Here is a 19,655-nt window from a genome sequence, read left to right on the forward strand (position 1 = left end):
CGCCGCGCACCCTCAGCACGCAGCCGGTGCCGGGCCCGCCCCGCGCCATGTTCCGCCGGGCTCCGCGCACCTTCAGCGCCCGGCGCCGCCCGGCCTCCAGCGGCAGCAGCAGCAGCGAGGAGGAACCGGGGGCTGAGCCTGCCCCTGGCCGTGCCCCTGCTCCTGCCCCTGCTTCTGCTCCGCCGCAGGATCCCGGCACCGCCGCTGCGGAGGGGCCGGTGCGGAGCCGGGCGGGGGTGCTGAGCTTCGGGAGCGAGGAGGAGCGGGAAGGTGAGGAGCGAAGGGCGGGGGGGGGTTCTCCTGATGGAGTCTGCATCAACTGCTCCGGCGCTGCCCCTCCTGGAAGGAGGGAAAATGGGGTGAAAAGGGCTCGGGGGTGAGATGAGGGCAGGGAGATAGCTCATGGGCTGCCCACAGGCAGCAGCTCTTCAAGACCTGCTCCCACACGGCTCCGTCCCACGGGGTCCATCCCCCAGGAGCAAACTGCTCCAGCACGGGTCCCCCAGGGGTGGGCGGCAGCTCCCCCCAGGCCCCTGCTCCTGCATGGGCTCCTCTCCACGGGCTGCAGCTCCGGCCTGGGGCCTGCTCCTGCGGGGGCTCTCCATGGGCCACAGCCTCCTCCAGGCCACATCCACCTGCTCCACCGGGGGCTCCTCCACGGGCTGCAGCATGGAGATCTGCTCCATGTGGGACCCATGGGCTGCAGGGGGACAGCCTGCTCCACCAGGGGCCCCTCCACAGGCCACAGGACTCGGCTCTGCCCAGTGATGGGCCCTTTAGAGCTGGCTTGAGCAGGTTCCGATCTGACATGGGGCAGCTTCTGGATTCTTCACAGAATCACAGAATTTCACAGAATTTTTCTAGGTTGGAAGAGACCTCAAGGTCATCGAGTCCAACCTCCAACCTAACGCTAACAGCCCTCCACTAAACCATATCCCTAAGCTCTACATCTAAACGTCTTTTGAAGACTTCCAAGGATGGTGACTCCACCACTTCCCTGGGCAGCCTGTTCCAGTGCCTCACAACCCTTTCAGTGAAGAAGTTCTTCCTAACATCTAGCCTAAAACTCCCCTGGCTCAACTTAAACCCATTCCCCCTCGTCCTGTCACCAGGCACGTGGGAGAACAGGCCAACCCCCACCTCGCTACAGCCTCCCTTGAGGTACCTAAAAAGAGCGATAAGGTCGCCCCTGAGCCTCCTTTTCTCCAGGCTGAACAAGCCCAGCTCCCTCAGCTGCTCCTCGTAGGACTTGTTCTCCAGGCCCCTCACCAGCTTCGTCGCCCTTCTCTGCACCCGCTCAAGCACCTCGATGTCCTTCTTGTAGCGAGGGGCCCAAAACTGAACACAGTACTCGAGGTGCGGCCTCACCAGAGCTGTTCTCACAGAGGCCACCCCTGTAGCCCCCTGCTACCAAACCCTTGCCACGTAAGCCCAGTACAGTGGGGGTGTTGGTTGCTTGGTGGACTACAGGTCCCTTCTGTGCACCTTCCTCTGAACACAAGCTGGGATCCTATGTTATGAATGTTGTGGGGTTTAGGAGAGGTGCATCTATCTGTAACAGCACTTTGATGCCTCTTTGTGTGCTTGTGGCACACACTGAAAAGTTTTGTAGAGATAGATAAAACTTGGAAAAAATGGGAAGGTAGCTTGCTGCAATAAGGATATTGAGCTGCTGGAGCTCAGAGAAGTTATCTGCATTCAGAGAACAGCAATGAAGCTGGTGAAGGGACTAGAAAACAGGAGAAGCAGCTGAGGGAACTGGGGTTGCATAGTCTGGAGAAGAGGAGGCTCAGGGGAGACCTCGCTGCTCTCTACAACTACCTGAGAGGAGGCTGCAGTGAAGAGGGTGTTGGTTTCTTTTCTCAGGTGACAAGTGATAGGGCAGGAGGAAATGGCCTTGGGGAGGTGTTGGTGTATCAAGGAGGCTAAGCTCCAAAGATGTGAATTCAGAAGTAATGGATCCTGAGTGATAAAGTGATAGAATTAGACTTAATGCAGTCAGAGCTTCAAAATGTATGCTGAGTACACATATAAGGATTATTTGCTTTATATATATATATTTATACACACACACGCATATATATATGTGCTATGTTGATATGTCTGAGGCATTCTGTTTTATCTCTACAGGTGATGAAGACCTTTTCAAAATCAAAAAGCCGTCCTTTAATGAAGTAACCTTTAGAATTCAAAAGAAGAAAAGCCTGCTGCCTGCACAGAGAGAAGCAGAAGAAAGCAAAAGTAAGTACTTCTATTGTTAAAAGATTTTCTACGTTAGTTTTATGAAATCAGTAAATTAAGAGTATTGTGTCAAGATTGTTAGATGTTTTCTGTTTGTTATTTGAATCTAGGATGATACTTGCAATGTTACTTTACAAGCTTATAATTTTAATGTTTCTACGATTTTTTTCCCCCGTACTGACCTTGCTAAAAGAGGGTTACAACTTGGGGGCTCTTCTTGAGAAGAGCTGAGTATGCAAAATCTCTGTAAAATATCAACATTAAAAATGTGACAAATGTATCTTTCAAACCGTAGTAACTATTCAATGCTAGTTACTGTCGGTTAACACTTTCTCTTAGTGCAAATATTGAGATCAAATGTGAGCTTAGTAAGATTTTGTTTGGTGGAGCTTAAGGGAAATCTTAAACTTTGTGTTATTAAACCATTTGCTATTAAAATGTGGATATCTTAATTGGATACCATCAATAGCCTTGATTGTTCTGTTAATATTCTAAGTGTTACTGAATAACAGTAGAGTTTCTTAGTGGGATTTGGGGTTTGTCTCTTTTAGCAGTGTGTCTAAGATGTTTTCTTCCCTGCTATTTACCTTTTTGACGCTTGTGGCAATTCACAGATATGTTGCTAATGCTGCTGCTAGATAAAAATAAACTAGGATGAGATACAATTTCCTTTGTGGTTCAAATAAATCTTCAGTAACTTCTTGTAAAAGTATGCCTTACTCTTACAACTAGTGGCACGTTCTGTTGTTCGGTAGTTTGATGACTTACTGAAGATGTAGTGGCAGATGAAGAGAAACTAGTGTTTTTAAAGAATTCTAATAAAATCGGAGACAAGACATGCATGAATCTTTACAACTCAAGTACAGACTCCCTCATTGTTAATGCTAAAAACAATCAAGCCACCCCCCTTTATGAAATGAAGCTGTGACCTATGAAGACATAAATCAGATGTCAGCTGGGAGCTCATGTGTTGCTCTTGTGTGTACAAATGTGCTCTGTCTCTTAGAAGAATGTGTTAGTTCAGGGCTGCCACAGATGCTTCAATTCCAGATTTAAATGAGATTTGGGCTGTAAATAACTGTATTGGAATGTGTGAAGGTTTGGCCTGTTTTGATAAGGATGGGTGAAAATAGATGTGTGACCAGTCTTTGGTCATACGGTCCAAACAGTTACTAGTAACTAAATAGTGACTTAGTAAAATAGTTAGTGGCACATCACATTTCAGCAGCCAAAACTGAAATCATGTCTTACTTCTTTCACTTAAAGCAGAAATCTGTGACTTGGAGCCTGGAACTGGTAACAGTGAAGACACAGATGAAGAGAAGAAGGAAGAGGAAAGTTATTCTTCACAAAGTGAGGACAACAACAGTGCAGACTCTGAAAATGAATCCACTCCTCCAGGGAGGAGAAAGGATTTATCACCAGGTCAGTGATGGATGTATTTATTTTTTTTCAGAAGTAATACTACAACTTCTTTTGTTTGAAAGTACATGACAAGACGAGTGAGATGAATCCCAGTAAACTGAAGTCATGTAAGATGTAAGCATCTTGTTTCTGCTGAGTTGTGCTTCTGAAAGCACAGGAATAGTTCCCCAATATTTTTAACTGCATGTGTTTGTGGTTCTGTGTTAATTTCAGGAAATGGAATAAAAATTATAACCATTCCTTTTGCAAGAAAGGCAGTGAAAAAACTGCTGTCTAATGATGTATAATTCACTTTGAGATTAGAATTTAACCTCATCTATGCTGTCGTATTTGTAAATTTTGGGTTTCTTTGTAAACTGCATTAGTTCAATAACTTTGATCCTTTGAAGGGATGGAAAGAAGGACAACAGGCTAATGATTATTTGAAAGAAAAAGTCTGAGTTTTGTTTTCTGGATGGAGCTGCTTTTTAAGGCTGTCTTTCCACCTGCTAATATTCACTTACAATATTATATGGTAAGGTTCCAAGAAAAATATCTTGTCCTATATTCAGAATTGTACAGTGAACTTGAATTGTGGTGGTTATTGACATTAGGAACAATACAGAGCATTACTTGGATTTTTTTTTCTCTTCAATGCAGTTAATATCCCCAGTGCCGCCTGTATTGAGTCTGCTCGGAGGAAACGTCACTTAGCCAGGACGCAGGCTGATTATCTTCCACTGGATGTTTCAAATGGTCATCAGGTTTCTCGGAGAAGAGAAAGCAGTGAAGAGAGTGAAGACGAGTCTGATATGAAGAATCTCAGTTTTGCTCCGAAAATGAGAACTCTTAGGCAGAGAATGACTGAACACATGGGTGAGTTCAGGCCATTTTTCCCATTGGCTGTGTTCTTGTTTTGCTGACATCTGGAAGAATGAGAGAACTTGCTCCTGGGGAGTCTTGGCAAAAGGCTGTAAAGTTGATGCTTGAGTTTTATATGAGACATTTACCTGCTTTAGATTTCACTTATGTAGGGGTGCAGGATGCCTTGAGGAAAAACTTTTACAAAGATTCTTGACCTTGTTGACTTGAAGGAAAAAAAAAACCACCTTGTTGGAGACATCATATTTAAAATATATAAAACTGGTGTAAGAACAATTGTCCTATGGAAACTTTCTAAATCTTGTTTCCTACTTACTCTCCATTCTACCCAGTGGTCTTTTCACGTTGATGTTATGTCTCTTGAAAATGTGGAGGAAAAAAATAATCCCTGAACAAGACAGTCCTTCAGAAGTAAACAAGCCTATTGCACACAAAGCATATGTGGCTCTTCCACTGGTTTTTAAACTTGTCTGGCTGCTTGTGGTTTCGTTTATGAAGCACTGGTTTGCCATACTTGTAGACTAATTTTGTTCTTATTTTAATAATGGTTATAAGGATTGCGTAGCTATGAGCTAATTCTGTAATTCTAATCAATGCTAATGAGATACTTTTGTATCTGTAGTAGAGCATACATTTTGGAACACTCAGGGATTTGCTCTGTATAATGTCCCCTGTTACAGTCTAACTGTACTTACATTTTATATAACTTTGCTTTGAAACATAAGTGAGGCGTTTGTGCTCCTGGTACTGCTGTATTAGTTGTCTGAAAAACAGTATGTAGAGAAAATTAATATTGATATCAATTCTACAAATTCCAATTGCCATTTCCAAGGCTTCCAGTTTCAAAGTCCTTCATGTGCAGACTTCTCATCTGCTATTTTTTGTGTACGTCACTTCTCAGTAATGGCTGTGGGAAGTGGTGTTTTTGAGGGAGGAGGAGTATTGGTCAGGGAATAGGGAGGTAGGTAAGGACTTAATTACTGTACTAATGATTGTTTTTACTTCCAGTGTCTGTTAGTGATGAGTCAAGTGAAGATGAAGCACAAATGAAGTGGGAAGAACAGCAAATAAAGAAAGCTGTCAGGCTCTCTCAGGTGATATGTGCTTTCTTAACCACTGAAAGTTGCTTTTTGCTCATAGGCTAGAGAAGAGAGCTTGTTCTGGAGTGGTATCTCCTTTCTGCCAAGTCATAAGAGATTTTTAGGAAGTTAGGTGCTGGTTATTCCAGGAAAAGGTGATAATGACAATTTGTGATCTCTGCATTGCTGTTCAGAAGAAGGGTATTGTAATGCCTTGAGGGGTTACCAATTTGTGAAGGAACACCTTGGGAGAAGCAGAGATGAGCCCAGGGATTTTGACAGCAAGATTTTTCACATACTGCAGTATAGAAAGATGCAAAGTCAAATTGGCTATTTCATCAATGCTAAATTGCTCTTGTGTGGCAATCAGAGGCTGTTTTTTTTTTTTTTTTTTTTTTTTTTTTTTTTCCCCAGTTAGGCAGAATGGTCTTTTTTTTTTTTTTCTGTTAAATAACTGACAAAGGTGTTTTCTGAGGAGGTTTTTTTTCTGGCTTAAATCGTGTATTCTGGATCAGACTAGGAAAATCTGAATGTCCCTTTTGAAATAAAAAACTGGTTAATTGTAGAAAACACTGCTTGTTAAATAGGAGTAGTCAGAAGATTGGGGGAAAGTTGCATCGATCTTTTGAGTTTCAAATCCAGTGTGATTGGTCCTCATGCCCCACTTGTTTCTGCAAAATCCTTAATTTCTGCTGATCAGCAAATGGCAAAAACTGTTGCAAACCTTGTTAGTCATGCACTTGATTGCTTCAGTTAATTGTGTTTTGGTCAGGCTTTAACTTACAAGTTTCTACTGTTTTAGAATGTAGTATGTCTTGTAAATTATAAGCTAAAATGCTTGGAATCCTTTTTTAGTTACAATTACAGTCAAGCTGAGTTTTCAGAATGAAAATTCTGTCCTTATCGCTGCTTAACTGTACTTCATGATTTCTACATTTTATGTATAAAATTGTAGTACTAGTGAGGTCTCAGCTGTCGTTTTGTATCACTAGAGTGATTAAGATACTCAGACCAAGAAGAGAGCAACTTTAATGCACCCTAAATTACAACTTATTTTGTGCTGTTTGTTTATGTATACTCTGTATTGATGCAATGTATATACAGTTCTTATATTTTCCTTGCTTTTGTTTTACAAAAAAAAAAAAATTAATCCTTGAAATATGTATGTTTTTATCGTATGTCTTGGATGTTCAGATTGTCTCGTTGATCTCTAAAGCTGCAGAGGCAGAACTTGTATAAGTTGTTTATTAAACTCATTAAATTTGTCTTAAAAATTAACAGTTACAATTCTTGCAGGAAATTTACAGTGATGCTTCCCTGTGTAAATCTCAACCAGCTAAACCCAAGTTTGATACCTCTGTTTCCTTACCACCTGTGAGCTTGGAAATTGTAAAAAAGCGACTGACTGAAAGGTAAAAACTGATTTTAGAATTAACTTCTGAGATGTCTGTGTTCATTTTGTTGCAGAAGGAGAGATGACAGCTTGTTATTCTTTCTCCTGAATATCGGAGGATTTCTGGATTAACATGCCAGTTATGTCTAGCACAGTGTTATAAACTTTTAACTTAGCAATGCTTTGTTGTTAGAGTATATGGACTTTTCAGTAGCATTATATTACCTAGAATAAAGCAGCGGATCCTTGTGCTTGCTAGTAGTTCTTACAGGAGTATAGGTACAACATTAACTTTGCCAAGCATGGAAAACTTCAACCAGGGCAGATGCAGCTGTCTATCGTATCCCTCTCACACTGATTACCAGCTATCCTATCCCTCTCACAGTGAACACCAGCTGCAAAAATAGCTTAGTATTTCCTAAAGCAGCAGCACAACCTATGCAGCCTGTTTAGGACCTGTCTTGATGGGACTAGATCATCTTTAAAGGTCCCTTCCAAGCCATGTTATGATCCCCTTAGTTTGCAAGCTGTGACTTCTCTTCAGCTATTCAGCAGCTGCTGTATGGGCAGCTGAAATGTCCCTGGCTGAAGGTGTGAATCTGGGTGAAGGTGAACACCAAAAAGGTGTTTGGGCAGGACAGCTGGGGTCGGGCATCCCAAGGTAAGCCATCCCCTGTCATCCTTCAGAGCCAGCTCAGCCAGAAGCAGTTGTGGACATACTGACATGTGCTATAGTTTTACAGAATTTGTTGCCTAGAATCAATTTAATGTGATATCACTCAACTTCTCATGGTTTTGGGAGGCACGGTGTATTGAGGAATCTAGGTAAAATGTCAGTGGTGCTTTCAAAACTCAGATAAGTGACATTTGATTCTCCAAAGCACAACGCTTGCCCACACCCCATACTCTTGCAAGTGCTGGCGTGCGTTTAACTTCCAATGCTTCTTAGCTCAAATACAAGTGCTATTCTTAGCACAGGCAAATGTTTTATACTTTATTTTAGTGGGAAAAATGTTTTGGAATGCATTAACTGTTAACTTGGCAATATTTTCTGGGTGTTTCTTTTTTAGGATAACATCATTGCAGGATGTGCACTGTGCCCACCAGAGGGAGTATGAAAAATATATGCAGGACATTGAAAGTTCAAAGATGACTGTCGAGGAACTGGAGAAGAATTCAGATGCTGCTTTGAATTACAAATTCTACAGGGGCATGAAGACATATGTAGAGAACCTGATAAACTGTTTGAATGAAAAAGTATGTATCTTTTTTTTTTTTTAAATCATGATAAAGGTGCATTCTTTCAATGTAAGATGAGAATTCTTGTAAAAAGGACACTACCCAATTACAAACTCAGAAATTTGAATACAACAGGAAACAAAAATAAAGAGAAACAAACCAACCCTCACCATGACCTAAAGTAATGATCAGGCTAGTATACGTTTACTGACTTGGGCTGTGGTCTCACCTAGAGTTTGGTGGATAAAACCAAAACCTTACTGGAGGGAGTTTTGTGTGTGTACAGTAACTAGAGTGTGCTGAAGTTGAACAAGAGGTAGGGCTTAAATTCACATTCGGGATCTCAAAATGTATGTGACTTCTGTTATGTAATAGAGGTAATAAGGATTTCATGTTAGGTTTGAATTGGGATTGATTTAGTTGAGCTATGTAGGGATTTGTCTGTTATCTGCTCTATCTGTTCCCTGAAACATTATCTATATAAAAAGAGGAGGAAAGGTTTGGACGTGGGGAGAGGCTGCCTAAAGTTCAGCTTTAGTGAAAGTGTCCTGTGTAGACAGTGGTATCAAATCTATTTTACATCAATTGCATTGCAACTGTGAGTCTTTTTGTGTAACTCTAAAGAGAGTAAGTGCTTGTTAGTATTTCTCTTTTAATGGCTAGTGGCTCAAAGACAAACTGAAAGGAAACTAAGTGTTACACAAGTGTCCTGTTGAGTGCTTTTCCATAAAGTCTTACGTAATTCGGTGATAAGCAATTTAATTTATTTTTCAGTCGTAATTTAAAAAAAAAAAATGCCTGAAAACCTCCAGTGAGTAGGAACTTTCAATCTTTAGTACTTTGGTTCTAATTTCACTACTGTGGTTGAAAATCCACGGAAACACTTTGTTCTTTCTTTTTTCATTTTATTTCAAACCTGATTACTGTTTGCTGTATTTCAGCTGAAATACATTAATGAGCTGGAATTGGCTGCACATGCACTTCTTCAGCAACGAGCCATGGCAGTGTTGAAACGAAGGCAAGATGAGCTGAAAATTGAATCTGCTTATATTCAGCATCTGACAAGTTAGTATGAAGTCACGAGTTACTTTCTTATTGAAACAGTCAATCTTTAAGCAGAAATACACAGTTAATTTTTGGATGGTATTTTATTCTTACTTTTCATCTTCTTTCCTCTTCCATTTGTCAGTAACCACGTTGCACTATATCTCAGTTGAAATCCTTACCTCAGCAAGGCCCATAATGTTTTCTGATATAATAGTGAATATAACATGACCAAGTACTAATTTTGACTTATTAATCCTGGCAATTATCTCAGTATTTGAAAGGAGACATGGAGTCAGTTTTCTAGTAGGTCTTAAGCTGGGGAAAGATTAACAGGTCCAGAGGAGGGCCATGAAGTTGATCAGAGGGCTGAAGCACCTCTGCTATGAAGGAAGGCTGAGAGAGCTGGGGTGTTCAGCCTGAAGAAGAGAGATCTCCAGAGTGGCCTTATTGCAGCTTTTCAATACTTAAAAGGGGCTTATAAAAAAGATGGAGAACTATCTCTTGCTAAGTCAGATAACTGGACAAGGGGGAATGATTTTATACTAATAGAGGAGAGTGAGATTAAAGGTTGGGAGGCAATTCTTCACACTCAGGGTGGTGAGGCACTGGCACAGGTTGCCCAGAGAAGCTGTGGATGCTCCATCCCTGGAGGTGTTCAAGGCCACGTTAGATGAGACCGTGAGCAACCTGATCTAGTGGCTGGTGTCCTTGCCCATGGCAGGGGGTTGGAACTGGATGATCTTGAAGGTCCCTTCCTAACCCAAGCCATTCTGTGATTCTCTGAAAGCTTGCTGGCACAGTGTTCTGCCACTTGTGAATCTGTGAAAAAGCAATGCATTTACTGGGCAACATGACTTTACATTAGGGTGTCTTTAAGGCTCAGTGTATGCTCACAATACAGATTTCAGACTCTTCAGTGACAATTATATGAAGAGAAGGACATGAAGAAAGAAGCTTTTCTGTGTAAGGATTTTATCCAAAACACAACTAATCTTTTAGTTGCTGTAGGAAAAGCGATAACAATTTTCTAATCTCGTGTTTTCTTTCCATGCTGATGGCATTGTTTGTGTGCAGTGTGAATCTTTAGCTGTTGCTGTTTAAAGAAACAAACAAAAAATCCCGTTTAAAGCTGTTTAGGCAAAGCAAACAGCGATACACTTGGAGGTTCTGTGAACAGATGGAGGCCAGATGCACCAGTTTCTGGTAACAACCAGCCATGGATTCAGTGCTCTGACTACACAGGACAAAAGGCTGATTAGAGAACCAACGGCATGTGTAATTTTGTAAAATGGTGTGGTAGACTGACAGCAGGTGCTTAGAACAAAAGAGTACTTGTTTGTGTCAATAGCAGCTATTAATTTTTTTTATTTTCAGTTTATTACAAATGGAACTGTACTTGAATGTTTAACAGAGCTTTTAATTGTTATGTTCCTAGTTGTGTTTTAATTTAGTGGAAATGATGTTTTTTCTTATACTGGAATACTTGAGAGTAGGATGCTTTTTTGTATGTTGTGCACACGCCAGCCAGCTGATACTGATACAAATGAATGTCCAAATAGAAAATGCTTCGAGTTTTTATTTCTCTGTTGGGCTGAAGAATCAGAGTATGGGTAATTTGGATCACACAAGGAGACACAAATAACAGGAGATAGTGAGGAACTGACTAGTCTTGAAATTGCAATACAATGATCTTGAATAATGTAAATTGGGGATTTAACATCCATTGCAGTGTTGGAACTAAAACTCTGAAGTTATTCAATTTATTGCATAGTTTCATTTTTTTAACATACAGGCTAATTAAGTCCCTACACATGCTGTTCGTGCTGCTAGGAGCAGATTGTGAAAGACAGTTCTGTTTCCAACCAGGACTGGGAAGCGGTGATTATTGGCTGGAATGTTTTCAAACCCCCTTCCATCAGCTGTTACAAAGGAACAGCCACATCTGACTATCATGCATTTAACATGCAATATTTGCTGTGCTTTACCCTGGAGACTGTTACAATTTTTGATCAGGAGGTTTTGTTTTCTTTGGTTATTTTCCAGATGAAAAACAATAGGAGGAGAATCATTTTTGCATTTGAGAAAATAGGAACTCTTAAATCATACTCTTTTCTTTTGTCTGTTTCTGTCTTCTGTTAGCTGGGAAAGACAAACCAACTAATGGCGGATTGGAAGGTGATGAAAAGATGGAGATTCTGAAAACATGTGAACACCGAAGGTAGCTATTATGTATATGTACAGCTAATTCTGATAAATGTGTGGTACACTAGCTTCCTGTAACTAATCAGTGATGAATGTAAATCTGCAGGATTACTAAATAAGATTACACCCAAAAAAATGTATTTGCCTTCCAGAGCTCAAAGCATTTGGAAAATCTATTTATTAATGTAATTCTCTCCATTGCTAATTTAGATTGTTTTATTTTAAAATACCTTGTTTTTAAGTATGGCTGATTACAAAACTATGCGAGAGGAGTTTTTTCTCTCCCTGGTGTAATAGGTAATACTGTGACCTTATTCAGAAATACGTTTTTGTATTATTGCATAAGTAACAAAAAGAGTCTGGGATTACTGTTGCTGCTGGGGGGGTGGTGGTGGTGAATGAAGCAGTACAACGTCAAGCCTATCTTCAGTCAGTGTAGGCTAGATACTACGTCTTGGGTTTTAGTGTTCAGAGACTGTTTTTCATCCATTCCAATTCCAAATTTCTTACTGCAAAGCACGGTTACGAGTCAAAGTACCAATGCAACTGAGTTTCAAAGCTTCCAGTAACTTAAAAAGCAGCAATGTGCTAAAAACCTCTTAATTAAAGTGAACCGTTACTGCTAATTGATATAAATACGTGAGGTATTTATGCATGTCATTTGCATGACATATACAATTTCTATGTGACATGTAAGCTGTTGATTTTGCAAGCTGTTAGGATGCTTGGTGCCATGGCAATAGCATTTTTTGAGCTGCCACAATTTTTATGTGGGCTGTTGCACAAGCTATCTGGAACCACAGTGACAGACTGTTGAGGGCTCAGTAGTTCCCTACGTACTAAGACTGTCAGAGGTAGTATCTCCAGTACCATGCTAGATGTCTGGTGTTCCAGGTGGAATGAGTTGTTAGAGGCCTCGGTAGGGATGAGGTGTAGTGAAGGTTCCTGTGTGGCGATGAGGAAGATGAGACGTTCTTGTAACCTCCTTTATGTCAGCTCACAAAGTACCTCCTTGTTCCACAGTTCTTGCTCCTTATTACTGCTGCTTCCCCACTGCATTTCCTTAAGTTCTTGTTCTCACCACATGTTTTTAGTGTATTCCTGAACTCGGATTGTTTTTCAATAGTTTCCTTCCACATCTGCATGGGGAATGGTAACTCATGCGAGTTCATTACAAATGCAGGACTTGCAGACGACAGGTGAGACAGCAGTCACAAAAAGCCGATCACCACGAAGGCATGTCAAGTGACGATGAGCTGACTCCAACAGAGGTGACTGAATTCCAGGAGAGCAAAGGTTGGTGCCAGTCTTGATATGACGTATGATAACAAAATTTGTTTCCTGTTTTTTAAATGATTTTCAAAGGAAAGAGAAGAAATACTTGTGAATTGTATGTCATTTCTTCTATGCTACAGAGAAGAAATGCCTTAAGACAATTCTGACTAATTACTTGGGTAGAATAGATATAAGGTTGTGTTTTTTGTCTAATCAAATCGTTTTCTGGAGATGGAATGAATGAATTTTAATTCAACGTTTTAATTGCCTTGAATATGTGGGTCAGGAGGAGCTGGGAAAAGCATAATTTTTTTTTTCTGGATAACAGCGGAAGGATTTTCAGGTCTGAAATTGCAGAAGTCTGTGATACAAAGTTGATACAAAGCGGATGTATAAAACTGTGCAATAGTTCATAAAGAAGTCTGTCTTTCTGTGGTCTTCTGTTTTGTTTTTTTTTCCTGAAAAAGGGTTTTCCAGAGAGCCAATTTTAAAACACATTTCAGTGTAAGATATGTGAAAAATAAATGACAATTGCAATTATCATATAAATACTTATGTCCTATAGATTCATAAACTATTCAGCTTATGCCTCAATAAATTGTGATTGTTTCTTTTTATTCCCAATGAATATTATCCATAGATAACATTTTAGAGGATAGTAGGAAAATCTTTGAAGATGTACATGCAGATTTTTGTGACATCAGAAAAATCCTGTTGAAATTCCAGGAATGGAAAGAGAAGTTTCCTGACTCTTACTGTGATGCTTACGTCAGTTTTTGCCTGCCTAAGCTTTTAAATCCATTGATCAGAGTTCAGTTAATAAATTGGAATCCTCTTGAGGTAGGTGCATCATCAAACTTCCTTTTCATGGAAAAATTGGTTGTATTATATGGCAGAGATGACCTCTAGGTTTCTAGGTATTACACTGAAGCAGTGGACAGTGCTCCATAAAACCTGTTATGTTTCTGGTCTGTGCTGTCTTAGTAAACTTGGCTTTTCTGCTTTATTCGTTCTTGGTAGTTGGTGAGCTCTGTGAGCATTTCTGGCAGCTCAGAGTATGACAGGGCAGAGGCCTGCTTTTTGCAGGGAAGACTTCTGGATGGGAACATTGTCATTTGGGTTGTAGGGGCATTCCAGAGCTTGAGATAAAAGTATCTTATTTAGAAGGAGAAGGTCCGTTTCCTCCTGCCAAGTCATTTTTGTATATGAATTGTTTTAATCTGTACTAATACAAAAAAGAGGTGTAGCTCTTCCTGTGCATAGCACAGCCATTAATTTCTAATGATCTCAGAGTTAGAATCTTCTTAACTTTCTTCCCCTTATCCCCTGGCCCTTTTGCACCATCCCTTGTAAAAAGAATTCTCCTGAGTTCTTTGAAGACAGCCCCGCTGTTTGAATTCTAGTTTAAAACCAATTTTCTTAACTTGTTGTTTTGGCCCATTGGATAAGGATGGATCTAAAACTAAGTGAGAATCTTTGTGGTATCACTGGATGTATTTTTGCATGGAGCTTTTCTTTTCAGTCCTGACCAGCTGACAACTAATAGGAATGATCTTTCAGCAGAGTTCTACAGACTTGGCAGAGATGCCCTGGTTCAGAGCTGTAGAAGAATTCAGTAATGCCGAAAACTCATCTGAATCAAAACGGGAGGATGATCCTGATCAAGAAGTCTTGCCTAGAGTGATTGAAAAAACTGTTCTACCAAAAATTGCAGGTATGTTAAGGTTGTCTTGAAAATGTTTGTGTGCTGTAAGGAACCAAACAATAAGTGATAACTATCAGATAATGTTAGATATCTAATCATTCCAAGATATAGTGATTACATGGTTCCACAGAATAAGGCTAAAGTAGCCTCTTGTAAGATTATTGTAAATGAGAGGCTTAGCTTTTTAAATGTTAGCTTTCATTATGTTTTAATGCCTTGAAACTAGAGCAGAGAACCACTTGGATATTATGAATTTAAGAAATTCCTTTGTTTTTCAGCATTTGTACAGAATGTGTGGGATCCTTTATCGACTTCACAGACTGAGAACCTCGTACAGCTTTGCAGAAATATCTTTGAAAAACAAGTCCCGTCCAAAAGTGAAGGCAGAAAAGCGAAAGAGGTAAAAAGCTCCTGTGGTACTGAGAAAAGAACTTCATCCACTGTCCACACTTACTATGCATGCTCCTATGTGCACTTATAACATTGTCCTGAGGTTTTTCAGTTCTGATTACTTGTTTCGTCACCTTATAGTAAGAAGATTTAATAGTTGACTTTCACTAGTCTGATGCTGTCCTTACTGATGGTGGTAGAAGATGGGATATTTCTAAGGCAGAAATCAGCCCCTGTTCCTAGAAAAGTTCTGCCTGTACATATCAAAACATTGATCATAGATCTAATCTTTTTGCTTATGACAATAGCAATGGTTAGAAGTTTCAGTTTTGCATTTAATTATCTTTCAGAATCTGAGATATAAATGCTAGTAATACTCGTGTTCAACTTGTAAGATTTTTTTAAGTAGCTATTGAGTAGAAAAAAGAGGATTCCTCTTTGCTGTTCTTCACAGCAGAAATCTTAAAATTTAAAAATCCCCAAACTTAAAATGTTCTCAATTTAAACACATTCCGCCCAAAACACATACTCTCCTATCTATGGTGATTTTTATATAGAATTTCATGGCTACAAGGCAGCAGGAAATAAAACAAAACAAAACCAACAATCATCTTAAGGGTTATCCAAAAGGGATGGTTTAAAGCTGAGACTTGCTGACAGTTCTTTAATGTAGCTGTGATCTGTGTTTTATATGCAAGTGTCACCTATATAGCTGTGTTACATTCCTAGATTAACAAAATTGAAATTGTTTTAAATGGAAGGTGAAGTCTTTTTTCTTGTGAAGACCTGTTTTTTTCTTTCTTTTTTTTTTTTTTAAACAGGATTTGATAAAGGAGGTTGTCCTAAGGATGAAGAAATCTATAGAGGAAGATGTTTTTATTCCTCTGTATCCTAAAAGGTAATCTGACTCCAGGATTTTTACCTCTTTCTTTTAAATTTTGTTTCTGTATACCTCTTCCTCACAGATGTAGGTGAAATATTGTAGATATTAATCAGCAACTAATGTGACAAACATGCATTCTACTGTTCCATTGTAGGAAAGGTTATGAAGCTTTACTCTTGTTAGGAGTTTGTAAATGTGGACTCCACGGTGGACTTGATGCTTATTTGTTCCTGTAACTAAAAGCTTTCCAGTACCTGAGGTCCCGTCCACAGTCTGGTTTTGCTGTAGCAATTTACAGTACCTGAGGGCCTGGGTTATTTTTAGGTGGTCTTTTACACCTGCTGCTCTTCATTCCTTATGTCATTCCTAAAATAGGGTTTATATTCTTGATGCTTATTACTGAACACACTTTCAGAGATGGGAATGAGGTGTTTCCAATTGCTAATTTTATCTGAAATGATTTTATAGTATTTGTATTATAATGTGTTTAAAGTGACAGCTGTTTTTCTGCACCTTTAATTCTGGCTGTGGTGGTCACTACTGGAAGAATTTCCATAATTGTATATTCCTCAGTGTTTGAAATCAATTGTCTGCTTATTTTCTTTTAAAAACCAAAATCCTTATTTCACCTTTTTTCTTATTTTCATGACCAGCACCGTGGAAGACAAATCATCACCAGGTTCAAAATTTCAAGAAAGACGTTTTTGGTCAGCTGTTAAGGTAAAGAAAAAATACCTGTAATGTATTTTCAGACAAATCTGATTCCTGAGAGATTAATACAGTAGCTATTTTTCTTGGTGAAGGATGTATTCTTTTTAGCGACCCACATGTGATGATTTAAAAAACTAGAAATGAGCACTTTGCTTACCCAACTGGTACATATTTTGCAAGAGACTTTGATTTGACCATCTGTTCTGCTCTTTTTTTCTTTCCCTTGGGTGCATCAGCCAGACCTGGTGGCATGGCATCAGATCAGTTGGTCATTGTCACTCTGTTAACAGGTCTGTTCCCTCAGTACATGCCTACAGCACAAATGCTGTCCTTACTGTAGGATATACTCACTGCACATTTGTTTAAGTCCCTCAGTGTAGTTTTACTTCTGGAGTGCTAAGCTGGGAATTTCTGAATGCCTGTGATTTAATTCCTGCTCAGATCTGCCTCCTTTAGGGAGTCTATTTGTACTAAAGATGAGACTTAGATGCATGAAGGGATAAAAGTTTTTAAACTGATTTACCATGCTCTCAGCCACCAAGTATGCATGTTCTGTTTTTTCATCAATACAGCTGCTCTCCAATGTTCTTCTTTGGAATGGGATTGTACAGGAAGACATGGTCCGTGATTTGGGACTGAGCAAGCTGCTGAATCGTTACCTTCTTCTGAACCTCTTAAACACACCACCAGGGCCAGATAACATAGAAAAGTGTACTAAGGTAAGGCTTTTTCTCATGAGGACAGGATTAGCCTGAAGATGGAGTGTCACCATGCACCATTTAAGATTTTTTGCCTGATCTTGGTGTGTGAAACATTTTAGAGCAAATGTTAGTCTAAGGGTTTTTAAGAACAACTACTTGTAATGATAATTTTGGTTTTAAAGAAAAAACATTCTACTAATAATGACTGAACTTGCCAAAAGAAGACCCAGTCAGAAGTAGTGGGACTTGGTTTATTGAATATTCTTTGACTCAACAGGTGGTTGCATGCCTCCCAGAAAGATGGTTCGAAGATCTTGGAAATGGATCAACTCTCCCAGAGTTACTGAACTTCTGCCAGCATTTGCTGCAGTGTGCACGTGTGCTCCACAAGAATAACCAAAGGTACGTGTGTATCCCTTGGGATTCTGCACTTCCTCGTATACTTGATGTTAACATGTTGTTTGAGGCTCTAGATTTCGGGTCCTGCTACTGATCAATGTATCTGGGGCACCCAACTACAGGTGGTGAAGGAGAGATGCCTGACTCTCTAAGTACATTTTAAACTTATTAATGTTATAGCAACACATTTATGTACTTTATCAATTTTTTGTATCAATTTTTCATTTTTTATAGTGATGAAACAAAAGAAGTTATTCTTCTGTTGGTGAAAGTCAAGGCTCTGCATATCGTTGAAGACTTCATTGAAGAGTACAAACTTGAACATCTTAAATCCATAATTGGGAAGTAGGAATTTCTGAAGCAGTGTTTAAAATTACTGAAACAAGCCTGATATTCACACTAAAAAAAGTTCTGTTTAATTAGTGGACTCTGCCTACCCAAAGATGTAGTGGTGATCAGTTGACGTCCCTGTTTTATTGCTAAATACTTGAGGATTTTTTTTCCAAATATATTCTACTGCCATCTACTCGTAAGTTAAGGAGTGTTTTAAAAAATCACAGTTGTCAATGTAAACTGCAGACATCCTGAAATGTATGGCAATAAAGCTTTATTGCTTTACCCTTCTGGGAAGGATTGTAGGCACTCCCTATCTTTCCAGTAAAGTTTATCACTACTAGAGAGCTGACACCTTTACAAGCTGTTTTCAATATTATATTGCTAACTATCACTCTGAGTCAGCAGCCATTGAACTCTTCTAACTTGTCTGCAGAAATTTTGTAGGGTTATCGTTTAGGTTGTCCATAGTGGAAAAGAACTGATAAAGTTACAAGGGTTTTGACATTGACAGAGAAACAGAGGAAGTCAGTGTGCAGTGAAGAGTCTGATCAATGTTTACTGATGGTAAATGGGGTGTTAGTGAGGTAAGAAGTTGCACAATGTCTGGGGAAGAACAAGTGTAGTTAAGATAGCGTGTGCCTTATAGGGGAGTTTTGTACTTGATCCAGGCTGAACTTGTGTGCACACACCTGGAGTTGTCACACCTTGATTTATCAGACTCCTAATAGACCTTCACTGTGAGAAGGATAAGCACAACCTCCATGACCTTCTAGTAACCACCTTCTAGGGAAATCTCTTTTGTTTCCCAGGGTGAGATCCTGAACCTTATTTCACTGTACCTGTATTAGATCTCTCATGTTTTATAACTCTGTATATTTGCAGTATTAATGCAACAGAATATAAAGGATGTTTTCTTGTAGAAACCCTAAAGCATCTCAAATTCTGATGGGTGTTTACTTGCAACTGTATCTCCAGAATCTTATGGGATGAGAATTTCACTCTTGTAGGTTTGTTCTGTTTTATTTTTTAATTGTAAAATATATTTTTGTAAAAGATTTTGATTGTAAATAGTTCTGATCCGTGTTACAGACAAAAGATGACTTTTAAAATAAAACCAAAACAATTATTTTGAAAACAAGTAACAGTTTTGTTATGTTAATGAGCCTCTACAGTTCAATTCTTTAACATGTGACAGGACTGGTACATGAAATATGGAAAAAACTTTGGCACTATGGGCCCCTCATTACCTTCAAGAATTAGGAGTACTATGCAAATTCTGCTTTCTAATAATTGCATTTTTATTTTCCTCTGAGTATCACAAAAAGCTACTCTGAAATCAGCAGAAGTGTATGGTTTTATTCTTTCTTGCTTTGTTTTATCTGGTCTGAAGCTTGCTCCTCAAGAAGCTACTAGGAAACTGTAATTGATGTTCTATTACAATAAACTCTGTAGATGTTGCTTCCAAGGGATTAAGCAGTACTTGTAAGGACTTATAATAATTGCCTTTCTATGTTTATGAGCTCAACCCCTGTCCCAGCTGAGCACTTGAGACTTCTGTGATGCTTCATGATGAACTTAAACTAATTCAAAGGATCTGGTTTAAAGAGCAGCTGCTCAGGCTCCATTCTTTAAAGCTGATTTCAAAGTGTTTGTATCTGCTGCTCTGGCAGGTTGTTATTGGTGTATTATCAGAACTGATTGTCTTTACAGGAAAGCTAAACAGCACTTAAGACTCTAACCATGTGGTTGGGCTTGTATTTGTCTACTT

General features: G+C 39.5%; 1 protein-coding gene across 4 annotated transcripts; it reads left to right on the top strand.

Annotated features, from left to right (window-relative positions):
* Window positions 1-32: 32 nt before the first annotated feature.
* On the top strand, window positions 33-19,025 carry GCFC2 (GC-rich sequence DNA-binding factor 2). Of its 4 annotated transcripts, none has more exons than XM_084512907.1 (18): window positions 33-270; window positions 2,131-2,241; window positions 3,508-3,666; window positions 4,306-4,521; window positions 5,536-5,621; window positions 6,903-7,018; window positions 8,070-8,256; window positions 9,180-9,303; window positions 11,425-11,503; window positions 12,671-12,783; window positions 13,403-13,602; window positions 14,323-14,476; window positions 14,746-14,867; window positions 15,679-15,755; window positions 16,394-16,460; window positions 17,024-17,170; window positions 17,430-17,554; window positions 17,786-19,025. In XM_084512907.1, the coding sequence occupies exons 1-18, from the start codon at window positions 48-50 to the stop codon at window positions 17,898-17,900; spliced, it is 2,421 nt and encodes an 806-aa protein (XP_084369033.1). In that variant the 5' UTR covers window positions 33-47; the 3' UTR covers window positions 17,901-19,025. The 4 variants fall into 4 exon arrangements, with proteins under 4 accessions (XP_084369033.1, XP_084369034.1, XP_084369035.1 ...); XM_084512908.1 differs by having other exon boundaries at window positions 14,326-14,476; XM_084512909.1 differs by having other exon boundaries at window positions 3,511-3,666.
* Window positions 19,026-19,655: the final 630 nt, after the last annotated feature.

Source organism: Aythya ferina (assembly GCF_964211825.1).
Source record: "Aythya ferina genome assembly, chromosome: 3".
Taxonomy (NCBI): Eukaryota; Metazoa; Chordata; class Aves; order Anseriformes; family Anatidae; genus Aythya; species Aythya ferina.

Bases quoted from the DNA above. Each gene is read 5' to 3' on its own strand.
- GCFC2 (XM_084512907.1), top strand. From the start codon at position 48: ATGTTCCGCCGGGCTCCGCGCACCTTCAGCGCCCGGCGCCGCCCGGCC. The intron at 14,477-14,745 runs GTATGTTAAGGT...TTTGTTTTTCAG, and splicing joins TGTTCTACCAAAAATTGCAG to CATTTGTACAGAATGTGTGG. The intron at 17,171-17,429 runs GTAAGGCTTTTT...TTGACTCAACAG, and splicing joins ACATAGAAAAGTGTACTAAG to GTGGTTGCATGCCTCCCAGA.